The sequence below is a fragment of the Helicoverpa zea genome, chromosome 4 (genome assembly GCF_022581195.2).
Source record: "Helicoverpa zea isolate HzStark_Cry1AcR chromosome 4, ilHelZeax1.1, whole genome shotgun sequence".
Classification (NCBI taxonomy): domain Eukaryota; kingdom Metazoa; phylum Arthropoda; class Insecta; order Lepidoptera; family Noctuidae; genus Helicoverpa; species Helicoverpa zea.
Genome location: NC_061455.1, coordinates 11,033,880 through 11,049,251, shown reverse-complemented (window position 1 = coordinate 11,049,251; position 15,372 = coordinate 11,033,880). Strand labels below are relative to the sequence as shown.

Sequence of the window (15,372 nt, the reverse complement as noted above, 5' to 3'; positions counted from 1 at the left end):
CTACGCTATCGAGCTCGAACTTTTTTTTGTGAAAAGATAGTAGGTATACAATCTATACTTATAATAAATCTGTAGAGAGGTCAATTCTGTACATTGAATATATTTCCAAAATAACTATTAGGGGGTGATTAGTGAGCGATACTGATGCCAAAAATGCAATCAGTAAAATTTTTGTCTGTCTGTCTGTCTGTCTGTCTGTCTGTCTGTCTGTCTGTCTGTATGTTCGTTATGGAAACAAAAACTACTGGACAGATTTTAATGAAACTTGGCACAAATATTCTTCATACTCCTGGGCAGGTTATAGGATACTTTCCATCACGCTACGATCAATAGGAGCAGAGCAGTGAAGGTAAATGTTGGGAAAACGGGAGAAGTTACTCCATTTTTTAAGCTTCCGTCGCGTGTGCAGCCTTAATGGTTACAGCTACACAGAAACCATGTACGATGGAAATATTCTTCATAAAATTATGTAAAAAATATCCCATGGGAGCATATGTCTATCTTTTATGGTTGACTCACAATAACACGTAAAACTCTCGGTAACTTAGCAGCTCGGAGCTTTCTGATTATATTTGTCTACTATTTCGTTTATAACACTCTTACTCACACTAATTAAACATAGTTAACAGTATTATCTATTAATTAAAAAAAGAATGATTTAAATCGGTAAAGAAACACCAAAGTTATACATGAAAAACGGTAATAAGCCACCGCGCGTGAATACTGAATCACGCACGCTATAAGGATCATTTTAGTGCAACGGTCGCCGCGCTCGACGCGACTCGCGGCGCGGTGGCTGCGCGAGCTTCATACAATATTTGGCTGTTGGTGCGATTGATGCGAATAAACGTTCAGAGCGTTCAACCTTATTGCGCGATTTTTAGGTTTTAAATAATTTATTTTTAACTTTCTTTTGTTGTTATTTTATAAAATAGGTTGGTATCTATTAGTTATTTTTGTGTTTAAATATTCGTTCAAATTACAAATTATTAATAGTTTACATTTTATTACTTAAAGAAGCAGTAAGTACGCATAGATTTAGATAATTGGAGGGGCTGGTGTTTATTATTTCTTCCTCTCTTTGCACAAAGTCCGACTCTAACGCGGACGAAGTCGCTGGCAGAAGCTAGTTATGAATAAAAGAGATTTAAAATAATTATTTACATAACACAGTCTTATGTACGAATTACCTATTATAAAAATATGTACCTACATTGCAATATATCATCTGATAACCTTCACCACTATATAAAGAAATCATTTGAAAACAACCTTACCTAATTTTAATGACACGATAATACAAATATTGTCAATTTTAGGTACACTGAATTTAAGATATACCTATATACACTTTTCAAATGTTTTTTGATGTTAATTGGAGTACCTATAAATGTATTTTCCCATTTACAAATAAGTAGGTACATAAATGTTGAGAATTTTTTTCGTTGTGGTTTTCTCAGTGTCTGCTTAGAGACTCAATTTGTGTCAGGTCTAGCAATATACCTACCTTCATTATTATTGTCTGAATATAATATTTATGAAATGTATGTAAATATGCATAATTATTGATTTATTCTTTAACCTAAGAAATCCGGAAAACCCATCATGATGTCACGTTTGTCATTGTTCCAAATATTTAAAGACGCACGTTTATTTTTTTCTTAAACTTCAAAATTAAATAAAAAATCACCTGGAACAGATGATTTTCGATAAGTTTGACATTTACAACATTTTAAATACAAACAAAAACCCATTTTAAATGACATGTCGATAAATAAATACGTCATAAACGTCACTGAAAAATTGTCGAAAAACTAATTGTTATGTTGACCTGGGATAATCTCTAAGTTTAATGACGTCCGTTATAACAATGACCATATTTTTTCACCATGTTGTGTTCGTTCAACGAACTTTGTGCACTACCTTTGTAACTTAACTAGTCATTTTTACTGACTATACAGTAAGTCAGTAATGTCAGATTCAATTGGAAATTCCAAAATTCATTCATTTTACACCTAAACATGGAAAACATATAGACATATAGATACAAGTACATATAGATTTCTTTAAGTACCCTAGATACAACATCCGATATACAACATACATTATTAGTTACAGAAGACCCAAAAACTAAACAGTTTATTTATTTACTCAACATAAATAAAAATGCGTAATTAAATTAAAAAACAGTATCTTTCCTGTGTTGTTATCAAAAATGAATAATGTAACAGAATGTTTAATAAAATAATAACAAGTAGGTAGTTATGTTAATATCAAGGTTTTTAAATAGGTATGAATCTGCATACCCTTAAAAGATTGTGATATTATGATGATGATGACATATGTAAGTAAACTGTATCAATAACTTAATCGGAGAAAAGATTTTGTTGCATAATAATATGTGGTCATTAGTTAATGAAGTGCAATTAACATGCAGTATCTAATAAAAACAATAATTTATTATTAATTGCGATAAACGTCCCGGAAAACTACATAGGTACCTACTATGTTGATATATCAAGCAATCATACCTACGTACCTAAAGCAAGTTCTTCCCCTCAAAGTAAAACACAAACCTCCTTCTCATGCACATATCCGTACTAATTGTGTTGATAGGTAAATTATTTCTCGATATTACTTTACAATAAATCGATGAAACACAAGATTTTAACCAATTAATTTTGTATCTTGTCGTCGGCAAATTCCAAGCAGCTAAACGCCAAGCTAGAACAATTTCCACGCACCGTCTTACAATTTTTTAATGGAATAAGCATGAATCACTGTCCTTTAGTGTCAAACATATTATCTAGGTATGGTGTGAATAATTATTTATCATTAAATGCAAATAAATGTGTCAATTATTGAATTGCAATAATAACGTATGGCATTTATTAAACGTCATAATTAAACTTGTAATTGTGCCTGTTTCTGATGGAGCCCTGATCTACGTTGGAAAAACCTTAATTTAAAACATTCAGTTATGATTTATTTTAAAACTATCATTTTGTGAAAATAGAAGATGATTAAAAAACAACCCATAATCTTGCCATGCAAAATATTTTATTACGATATTTTTTTCTATGCAGTGGCCTGGACAGCAGAACATCAGCTCAGTGCATGGAAATGTTGAAGAATTTGGCTCGCAACGGACGGACAATAGTGTGCACTATTCATCAGCCCCCTGCCTCTATCTATTCAATGTTTGACCAGGTAAGAAACTTTTTAGAAACCTTACGATCAGTACTTATTTTTCCGAATTATATGTTTTTCCTTAATTCATTCTCTAAGCAATTTCTTGGAAGGATCTCCTAAAACCTGCCTTAGCAAATACATGGAAAAAATAATATAAGAAAAAAGGTGTCACCATAACTCAAACAGTGTCAGCAAATAAACTGCCGTTGGTTTTTTTAGTATGCTTTTAACAGTTCAGTCCAATGTTTACGAAAAATATCGGCCACGAACACTTTATTACCGTACCTACCTAATCAAATAAAGTAGCAAGATATTCTTTTAATTAAGCGTGACTAAGTACGTATATGAAGTTCTATGTAAACAGTAGTTATACACTGTTTATGGAGCCATCTTTACATAGAGATCTTAATCATACAGCTACGCGGAAATAATATGAGTATGACACACTGTGCCGGTACGTCATTGACCTCACGGAAAAAATCTCAAACGATTGATGTCGAACTTGATAACTCTTGTAAAGCCTTGAAAAACTAAAAACAATTAAATTATGTTGACTAGTGTTTGAAAAATCAATGACATTATTATCAAATCGTCTGCTTACTTTAAAAAAAAATATAGCAGTTGTCCTCTAGATCTCTAGTCTATGCAGTTGAACATACAACCACCTCCTTTTTCGGGAAACAGATAAAACTTAAAAATAAAGAGTGCATTGCCTGCGAGCTCCGGAGTCAACGACCCGCGTTTTATGCATTTAAAACTCACACTGATTGCTCTGTGCATAATCTGGTTTTTAAAGTGATAAGATATTTTTCTATACATAAGTATGCTGGCATTCAATTTCAGTTTGTTATTATCAAGTACAGAAAAGTCATTTCAAAGAAAATTGTATATTGCAGTCTTAAAATTGTAAAGCCTGATTCCGGCAACAACTTTAACGATTTTGGTTAATAATTGAAAATAAAAACTGTGTGGTAGGTACCCAGGAATCGAACAAAAAGTTACTGAGTGTCCTTCGTCCGTATTTCCTATGTCATTTAATTTACCGTCACACGACACAACGTTAAGTTTTTTCTCAGTTATCAATAGAAGGTAACTGTTTACGTAAATGGTTGTGGATATGTATGTAATATGCACAAGGCTAGTAACATTATGTTAAGGCTATCGATAAACTATTCAATTTGCACGACGATTATCGTTCTGCAGTACATACCTACCAATAATACCTAGATGACCTTTCCTAGTTGAAAATAGTACAAGAATCCATTAAGAGTTCGCAAGATTCTAAAAAGAAAAAAATGTTTATACTTAAATGTACTCAGAGTTCCCAGTCGGTTAGAGTGGGAACCTGCGTAAAGAGCCAGTCTTTTTCTTTATTAAAAATCAGTATTTAGAAGGACAATATCTAATATGTATGTTCAAAAATGTTGCCCTTTATTTAAAGCACGTGTACTTTCATAATCGTTAGCTGAAAGCCTTGAATTAAGTTCGAGCTCAATCATACATAATTAACTTAATAAAGTAGATCAATTTGTGTGCAAATTAATGACTTATCTTAGATCAGTAGCCAGTAGGCTTAACCTTGGCACAACCCCTGTAGCTTTTGCTAAAATATTGTTAAAAAAAAATTGTCCATACGGAAGAAATAAATTTAACTTTACATGTAAAAGATATGAAATTATAAAACAAGAACTAATAACTAACTGCTGCTTATAATTAAATACGATTAGTACCATACCCATGAGATTATATCTTGCTTATTAAGTTGTCTCAATAAATTGTGGGAATATAAGTTATTCATAGTTTTATAAGCATCACTAATCGTATTTATACAATAGAATATCTGTAGCGACATTATATCACATGAATAATAAATTAGTTAGATTTTACAAGAGGCGAAGGAAAACTACTGTTCATAATAAAACATGAAAATGCCTTCTCTAACATTTTTTTTCCCCAACACAGGTTTATATGCTCGCAGAAGGTATGTGCATTTACCACGGCTCGAGTGAAAACACGGTGCCCTACCTAGCATCCGTAGGGCTCCAGTGTCCTAAGTACCACAATCCAGCTGACTATAGTAAGTAACACTCACTTAAAATTGGTCCTTTTATCCCTACACTTAGTTATAACTAGTCCTCGTATCCCCATACTAAGTTTTAACTGGTCCTTCAAGTCTTTGAAACTTGAAAGTCAAGTAAACAAGCTGTCGTGAGTAGGTTCTCATATCAGCATTCTTTAAGTCTCTTAATCTGGTTGCATTAATCAGATGCCAGTTTTCCCACTTAAACAATCTCCAGCTGCATCTAGTCTTGTTAACCTGATCCCTTGACATTTAAGCCAGATTTTTGTAAACAGCCTAGGTACTTTTATCACTTTTTTTATATGTAACCTTCAAAAAATTTGAAAGTAAAATGTTTTGCAAAGATTTTAACGACCCGTGAAGCCGAGGTTTTTCAAAAAGTTGTATGTTTAAATTATTTAATAATTCAGCAAACAATAAAATGCCCATAAAAGCAGACTGAAAAAATAAAATTCACGTGAATCACCATATTCAAATTAATTAAAAACAAGCTTTAAAACTTGTGTATTATATTCTCTTGTTTAGGTGATAGTGTTCCCTATCCTATTCGTAAGCGAACAATGTTTTAACCATAAATATCCTTACAATAATTTATTACCATCCCACGACAGTAATTTCCTTTTTGTCAATTCATAGAGGTATTTTGCATAAATTCGCGAGTCCGCTCTTGATCCCATATTAAAATATGCAAGACTTGCTTCACATAACTTATCTGCAACTTGAGTAGCATCACTAAATCTTTATACCTAATCATTAAACATGCTTTGTTGCATTAAATTACCATCTCAAATTCTAAAACCATTCATTCAACTTTTTTCCTTAATTTTGAATCACGTTAATCGTCTAATTTATCTAGTAGGTATCTTTAAAAAATGTATAGGTATATTAACTAAGACAAAAACTCTAGATAATTACCTACCTGCACTGACAAGATCTCACGTAGCTGTCTAGAAACCACATCAGTTCATAAGTATGCAAATCATCCAATTAAGATCATACATACACTTCTAACGAGTTGGACTGGTTGTGCTTGTGCACAAAATTGTTAAACCACGCTGTCGTTGCATGAACGAACTAAAATTACATATTTTATTAATAAAATCTTAAAGATAACTGGCAATTATTTGTCGAATTACGTTATCTCTATAAAAAATCGAATAAATATTAATAGCATACGCATTTATTACAGCTACTTGACTAATGAAAATTATTTTAACAGTTTTAGAAATAGCGACGGGCGAATACGGAAAATTCAATGAGTTCCTAGCAGAGAAATGTTCGAACAACGAATGTTTGGATAAGCCAGCACTTCTAGCAGTCCCTGATATCAAGAGCGAAGTTCTATCTTTGGGCAAAACGTCCATCATCATTAACCCACCACATGAGCTATACAAATTCGGCAAACTATTCAAAAGATGTATAGTACAGCAATATAGAGATTGGGTAAGTTCTTCCTATTGGTCCTTGTGCCCATAACCCACTTCTCAAACTAAAATGGTTATCTATTTATTCTATGCGACCTATGACCATTTTAACAGACCCTTTTTCCTTTGGAGTAATGTCGTAAGTGCAATACAAAAGGGTGTTAAGTGTACCTAATGACCTGGTCCTTTTATTTACTTGATGTTTATAGTCTTAGTGTTGACGGATTGGTTAAGTGCTAATAGATTACTCAAACAGTAGTTTAATAATTCTAGGTAAACCTATTAAAGATATACCCATATTAGTTTTACTGGTAGGTACATTAAATTATACGGATCTTAAAATGTTCATGGTGGAAAATACTTAGCCGATTGTGTAAAATCTTATTCCTTGTGTGTTCCTTACCTTACACTTCTGACTTCCTATCCTTAAATTATCAAAATAATGACCGTGTGCCATAGTCCTTAATTAGGTAATTTGCTACCTGAAAATAAATTGTCAATGCCAGTCTTCAAAATTCCTTCAAGTTATTACAGGAAATTTAATTCGGCAGACATTTCCGCCCTATTAAACAGACTATTTTAAACGTATTTCAATTTATTGGACCAATAATCATTAGAGTAACTTATAAAAAAACAAGTGTAATTATTCTTTACTGTCTATTATCATGTTATCTAGACAATACACGAGCTTTAAGTACAAACTCCAGCATTTAATTAATGTATTTATTTTTATGTTCACGCGAAGACGACGTGTAGGAAATCATGAAGCCAGTAAGATTCTGTCACGTTGGCTTTGGTCAAACTAGTTTCCCGATAATTGTAGCTTTATTGATATTCGTAGTCAACCTTCGGAAGTAAACAAAGTTTATTATTATAATATTATTAAAACAATAACAAACAATTTGAAATTTTTCCTGATACCTATCTGTAGTGCCCGGACTCCGAACCCCAAAGTTTAAAATTAAAGCTATCATTTGGAAGATGTTAGGTGTTTATATTACTACGTTACTTTACAGCCTTTTTATCCCACTGTTGGGCACAGGCCTCCTCTCGCTCGGAGAAGGATTGAGCATTAATCACCACGCTTGCTCAATGCGGGTTGGTGATTTCAGACTTTATAGTCCAAGTTTCCTCAAGATGTTTTCCTTAATCTTTTTATTAGCCATTGGTATCCAAGATATACTTAGAAAGTTAGAAGATGTTATGTGGTTTATATTACTTATTTTTTTTCTAACAATAAGCCTTGTCCAAAATAGACAGTATCCCACCTGAAGCTGTTAATGCACATGGTGATCGGCGTGCTCCTGGGCCTACTATACGAGAGAGCTGGTAGTGACGCTTCCAAGACTTTAAGCAACCTCAGCTTCCTACTCGTCAGTACTGTGTACCTCTGTTATACGTCGCTTATGCCTGCTGTACTTAAAAGTAAGTGGAAACTTTCAATAATCGTCTTCTAAGTCTTTGAAATATGGCTTCCATTTTGCGAGTTTGCTATCTTTTTTAACATTAATTAAGTACTCAAGACAGGATTATAAATATTTTTTTGATATTTTTTTTATTATAAAAGGTACTGAATTTTATGGATCATTCATCTGACTCTTTACAAACATTTTTGTCTTCAATTATTATTTCCCAAAGAGATTAGGTACTATATTTTTTTCCAAAAAGCTGGTTTCCTATATTATTTTCATTAATTTTCGGTCCAATAAAAACTTTAATTAAACAGTAGCTAGTCGTCAACTATCTCAGCTTTTTATCCATGCAAGTTTTTTCTCAGCTTTTTATCATGTCTATTGTCATCCTCTTATTAAGTGGATGCAAAAAAATACTAAACAAAAACTGGAATATTTCATTAATAAAGTCGACATATGCGAAGCACATTAAAAAATCTGGTTTGATCTAAATACAAATAATGTTGAAGCCATTAAAAAGCTTATTATGCAGGTAATTATTTTTATGGCAACATTAGCACATATGTCAGGGTCGAGCTAGTGAACTAAGCTATTTCCTACTTAGACATTACACTATAAAGAAGACAAATGTATAAAAGATTGGCCCCATCCCACGACTCTTACGATATCATTCATTAGTTATCTGGGAAAACAGCTGAGCGCTTTGACTGATTTTAGACCTGATTTGAAAAAAATGTCTCTCTCTCTCTCAAAATAATAATATAAAAGGCATGAAACACGTGACTAGGTACATAAACGATAAATAAACCGGCCAAGTGCGAGTCGGACTCGCGCACCGAGGGTTCCGTACAAATGCTGTACAGATAAAAAGTGAGTTTCGCGCCAACCGTTCAGTTTAGAACAATCATAGTTATGGTAATTTCGTGAGAGTCAAAATAGTTAATATTTTTTATTTTATAATATAACTAAAATAGTAGGCCAGTACCTTGTAAAAGTTATTTTATTGAAGTTATTTATATACATCATTTTATAGTCATCATTCAGAAATCTGATTGAAAATAACTGTCTTACGTGTCTTAAAGGTCATGGGGCATATCTGACCCGCTTTGTAAAAAGTGGCGGACATGAATCAAAGTAATTTTAAATCGTGGAGAATGGTATGACGTTTCTTTGAATATAAATATTTTATTAAAATTCCATGGAGACGAATGTCCAGGATCGTTTGAAAAATATAAAAGTTTCAGAGGATTGTACAGGTTGCAATGCTAGTTTTTATTGTTAAAGACATTTCATAAAGAAGGAAGGTGCCAATCCGGATGACCAGGATCTGATGAGGATCTGAAAACCCTGAGAAATCGAGGGCAACTCTTGAATATTGTAGGCACGCATCGAGTCATAACCAGACATGTGAGTGTATTTTTGAGGGTACTGGTAAACAGTGAAGGTTTGGAGCTGATTTGATTATTGAGACTACAGAGAGTCAAGGGAACTTCCGAACGGTATGTTGCAACTACCACGTGTTTGGGGATATTTTATTCGTATTGGCGAAGACTTTCCACAAAGATAGGTTTGACTGCCATTGGGGGATCGACAGCTAAGATCAGATATAGTTATGGGAACTCCTTTACAATTTATAACGTAACCTTGTGTTGGAGCTTATTTTATTTTAGGTGATGAGAATTCACTACTAACTTGGGTTAAAGCAGCCATTGCAGGAATGGGATCTTTTATTTTTGAGGGATTAATCACCTAAAGAGCCCCAGTTTCAGGTTTTTTCGAAACCGCCGGACGACTTGTAGCTTTCGAATTGTAACAACTACTTCTAGAGAGTAGGATTCGGGGCTGCTGGCTTTACGTTTCTAGAGCCTTGACAAAAGTGTAATTCTGTCCCTTTCTTTGTTTTATAAAGTCGGCATTATTTTATTTTGTAGCATTTTACAAACAAATCCAACTTCAAACATATAAAAAAGCAACAAGAAAACAAAAGCAAGAAAGAAATTAAAAAGATGTTAGGTGCATCGGTCTAGAAGTCGGTGTCTAGCTAGAGGATGCATCTATATTTATTTAACCACCGAGATCTAGACCGATGCATATAAACAGTTTTGTTGAGAAGTTGTTTTTTTTTTGGTAAAAAGTTTTTATTTTTAACTTTTGTGAAAAGTTCTCGTCAATACGAATAATATAAGCCCAAACACGACGTAACTAAAACATACCGAGTTCTCTCGACTTTCTCACGTCTCCATCATCAGATAAGCTCTTAACCTTCACTGTTTGATAGTATCACCAGACATACATCTGAGAATCAAGTTTTAATCCTATGCATGCCTACAATTTCTGATAGTTGCCCTCGATTTCTCAGGATTTCCATCATCAGATCCTGACCTGATGACAATGGAAATAAACGGCGAGTATACTCTTTCACTACAAAGAAATGATTTCTCAAATCCGTCAAACTTGGTCGTTTAAATTCCCCATTGAAATGAGGAAAATATTTGATGTTTACACCTGATTTTCTCTAGATTCCCATGGTTCACATTGATGCGACTAATGCCATAGTAAATCAGAGCCTTTATCATTATACTGTGCTATATTTCGTTCGTATCCGCCGTGGGTATGGTTTTCATACTAAGGTGCCCAATGACCTTTGAATGATTTAAAATTTTTCACAGTTTAGAGGCCATTAGATAAGGAGTGTTTGATATTAATTTCACGTTTTATTCAAAACTTTAATATCTCAACGCGTTCATGTGAAAAAGGGTAGGTAGTAAGTTTATAATTATTAAAAAAATATTTTATGTCATGTAAGCAAAAATAATATTTTAATATTTTATGTAACTTCAAATTTATCATTTTCGCAATTTTTCCTTTATCTGTACTATATAACGTTGCTTCGTGCCGAATTTTAAGATTCTGAGTTCACGGGAAGTACCTTGTAGGTTTTGATTCCCTAGCGTGTGACGGAAATTCGTCTAAGGTGTCGGTAAAACTGCTGTATCTTTTGATCGCGTTAACTTAGAAGTTTGATTTTTTGACTGCCTAAAGGGACAATAAACCTTGGTATTTGATTTAAATTTCAATTTGATACCTTTATTCGTTCGTGAGAAATAAGGTAGTAAGTTTCATTTTATTAAAATATTTTTTTTATATTATATAACTAAAAAAATGAGATTTTCGATATTTTTCCTATATTTGCATTATATGACAATGCTTCGTGCCAAATTTCAAGACTCTGAGTTTACGGGAAGTATCCTGTAGGTTTTGATTCCTTTGCGAGTGTCGAAAATTTGTTGAAAATATCGACATAATCGGATGTATCTTGTGATTGGCTTGGTTTAGAAGATTGATATTTTCACAGCTTAAAGGGACAATAGACCTGAGTATTTCATGTGAATTTCAGCTTGATACGTCCACGCGTTCTTGAGATAAAGGGTCTTGACAGACAGACAGACAGACAGACAGATAGACAGACGGACAACAAAGTGATCCTATAAGGGTTCCGTTTTTTCCTTTCGAGGTACGGAACCCTAAAAAACATCGCTAAACCTTTTTCTCAGAACTAAAGTCAAGACATAAGTTCACTCATAAATTGTGTGATTGTTTTTTTGAACATTTTGTACGGTTGACAGCAATAAATTGAGAAGATAGATAACGTGACTGTTAATTTTCTTAGCGGCAAACTTTTTAGGAAAAAAAATAATCCTCAAGTTAATTAATCCCTCTATTGTGTGGACTTTTCCCTGGTAAAATAGGAGACGTGAATAACTATACTTTATGACGTTGACAAGATTTTTTATTAGTAACTGTTTTTGTTGTATTTAAGCGAGTGATTACAAAACCAAATACCTATAGGTACTGACATTAATTTGATCGATGACCACAACGTTAGGGACATCTTTTCGAATCACCAGCGCTAGAATTCTTTTTTGCTAGGTTTAATAAAGTAGGTATAACAAAGACTATCGACTAATTACGATCATTAGCTGGTTATTTCCTGTTAAATTAATTACTAATTATGGTCATTATTGCACGACTTTAATGGATAATAATAGTAAGGTAATGTAATATGCTTTAATGTAGCTATATTATCTTTATAGTTTGAGTAACTAAATGGAAGTAACCAAATTATTTAATAAAATCTACGTGTATTTTATTTATGATACTGACCTATAGATATGTTGTCTATGCCACTAGTCTGTTCCGTTTGTCTGCTTCGCGTCCGATCTAAGATATTCCGGTCAGGGCCAAGATTCTGACGGTCCATCAGAATGTTGTTGCTATTGACACAATTCGTGTGATATTAAGTTTAGATGTTTGATTCTGATGACCTTAAGGGCTGAATTTAAACGTCCGTAGAATCCACGTGTCCAATGGTGATTAATTTGAAATTGTCCTGCTGTTAGTTTAATTGAAGATATTTAAGAGGGATTAAGTCAAAAATGAATGCACCAATATTTTATTTAAAGTCGAGTTATAAAAAAGGTGGAAATCGACAAAAAATATTGCAGTTATAAGTGATAGATCGAACTTTTTGCCCCAAAAAGGGTGCCATGGTCTTTTATCTTTTACTCTATAGGCTTCACGGATTTTATTTATTTAGGGATTTAAAGAAGTGCATGCTCTTACGACCTCCACAAGGTTACAGGGGCCATAAACATGGCCTCAACTCTTACGTCAGGGCAGACCCCAATCGGGCGGACCAATTAATACCGGGACTGACTTCTTATTTTCCTACAGTGCGTAGGTATATCCAGTGTGCCCCTTGGGTGGGTTACGAATTCTGCGGAATAAAATAGTCTTAAACGACATGACAAAATAAACAAGTTGTTGTTGCTAACCAAAATGTTTCTTTCTTTCTAGTACCCACCGAAATGTCAATATTGAAAAAGGAGAATTTCAACAACTGGTACAATTTGAAGACGTATTACGCAGCACTACTCATCACCGGCATGCCGTTGCAGGTAAACTATGTACTTCAGTCTATAATTAGATAATAATTAACTATCGTCATCGGTAACCTGCAAGCCTATACCGGTAACCACTGTAATTAAATCATAGAGGTCCATAATTGCGACAGATAACGAGCTCTTGAATTAACTCAACACGTGCACGGTAATGGAAAATGTCACCAGGTATGTAGTACGTATATGATGAGATAAATACATGTGAAGGTTGAGATAGATGCAGCCATAAAGGTAAATATGGTATCTGACTGCAAAATGTCCTATCAATGACACACATTTCGACAAAAAAGTGCTAAATAGATAGGTAGTGCTAAAATAATTTTCCGTTGCTATTACAAAGAGTGCACAAAAGGGATATCATAAAATATAGAATTTTGCTATTTTTTGGAAATCAATTCAACATGTTTTTCATTATTTCATTTATGTAAATAAGGCATTTTAGCGCGCATGACAATAAAATATTTTTAACACTAACGTACCTGGCCCTACCAGTGACGTGCAAAAGTATTTTCGGATGTTTGTTTTCATATCGACATTTCGTTTTTATTACGTAGGTATCTCTCCGACATAATTCGCTACCTGTAAAATCTCATATTAATCTCTATTCAACAAGACCAAAATATATTGGAGATAGTTATGCAAATTGAGAAAATTTTTGGACACGATCCCCGCTGACAGTGATGCGGATGAGTGTTTTGACGCATAGTTTTAATATTTATTTTCTTATTAGTGGGTATGTAGATGTAATATGTAAGTTATGTAAATATATTGCCTCAGCTAATTGATATATAAAATCATTCCCTATTTGTTTCTGCAGGTGGTCTACAGTTTCGTGTACTCAGTACCTTCATACTTCCTATCGGGTCAACCAATGGAATCCTACCGGTTCCTCATGTTTGTCATCACTCTCGCCAATGTTGCACTTCTCGCTGAAGCCATGGGCAATGTCATCGGTACCTGCTTCAATCCTGTTGTAAGTATCAATTATTTAACTATTTAAGTAGAAAGTAGCAGGCTGATTATGAAGACTATTCTTAGAGTAGAAGTCTGATGATCTGGGATACGTTGATATAGTTCTGGCTACGGTGCGTATCGTATCCAGTACGCCCAATATCGTAAAATATCCTAATGTACCGAGTCGCCGATGTTGAGATGTCGCGCTTTGGCCGAACTATATAATTTTAAAAAAATAACTGTAGTTTGTTGTTGTCGTCGGTTGTAGGTAATATAAATGTAAGGGGTCACAAACATGTTAAAATAACGCTTGACCTAAGATGCAACCTTGAGTTACACCTGTTCTTTTTTCAGTTTTTTTTTTATGCAAGTGCGTAATCTATGAATATAAAACGAATTGCTTTTAATTAATCAAGGCTTTTCCTGGCTAAGTGCAAAGTGCAGCAAAGCTGAAAAGCTGACTATCTCTGAGAAAAAAAGACATCTAACGTATCAAAGGCCTATCACAAATCACAATCTAAAAATAATAACAGCCACTATTTCAATGATTGCTTACCGAAGTCAAAATGAAACTGGAATTTCGTTATCAATATAGACTTCAAACTAGCGGCGAATCATTTATTAACACGAGAGGTCACTAAGCCGAAGAATGCGTACTATTAAGCCTACCTATCAAGCAGGAAATATTATGAATATTCATTGTATCTTTATGTTTAACAAAATAGCTTGCATTCAAATACCTACGAATGTATTAATTCAATATAGAAATCTGTGTCATTTAAATAAAGATAGGAATTAATCTGTTTAGTTTAAAGTGACATCCGCTTTTACATTACTACTTCATATTATGTATTATTAAATAGTTCATTATTACAGTAAATTACCTAATTAGCGTTTTAATGATGGACTTTATGCAATAAGGTTACACCTAATGAACCATTTGAATCATCAGGTTATCAATTTTGTGGCGTATGGTTCGTTTTATGTGAACTATAAATTCTCACAATTCTGTTTACACGTGCCTATCAGCACAAAAATATCAAGAAAGAGACTGTTTATCATAACGTGTATATACCTATAAGGAATAGTTTGATCTAATTTGTATATTTTTAGTAATATCACGATTATTACATTTAATTTAGAAATAAAGTTAAATGTGTTGCTTGATTAAGATTCACGCAAATGTCCTTTACTAGACCAAGCGCAGACTAAAAAGTAACTTAAGTAAAAAAAATAGGTAAGTAGTAGGTATTCGGCTTTGTAAATTATCATGACAAAGCAATATTTAATCATGAGAATTAGGTAAGTATGTATTACACGTGTCTATATTTCATTTCAGTAGACATTTA

The 15,372-nt window shown here is 33.3% G+C and overlaps 1 protein-coding gene across 1 annotated transcript in view; it reads left to right on the top strand.

Moving 5' to 3' along the window:
• Positions 1 to 15,372, top strand: part of LOC124629587 (dnaJ homolog subfamily C member 10-like) — a 55,086-nt gene that overhangs the window by 22,080 nt on the left and 17,634 nt on the right. Inside the window, exons 5-10 of the mRNA XM_047163065.1 lie at positions 3,087 to 3,210; positions 5,155 to 5,269; positions 6,492 to 6,715; positions 7,953 to 8,121; positions 12,966 to 13,066; positions 13,887 to 14,042. Coding sequence (XP_047019021.1) covers positions 3,087 to 3,210; positions 5,155 to 5,269; positions 6,492 to 6,715; positions 7,953 to 8,121; positions 12,966 to 13,066; positions 13,887 to 14,042 — 889 coding nt within the window. The remainder of the gene's footprint in view (positions 1 to 3,086; positions 3,211 to 5,154; positions 5,270 to 6,491; positions 6,716 to 7,952; positions 8,122 to 12,965; positions 13,067 to 13,886; positions 14,043 to 15,372) is intronic.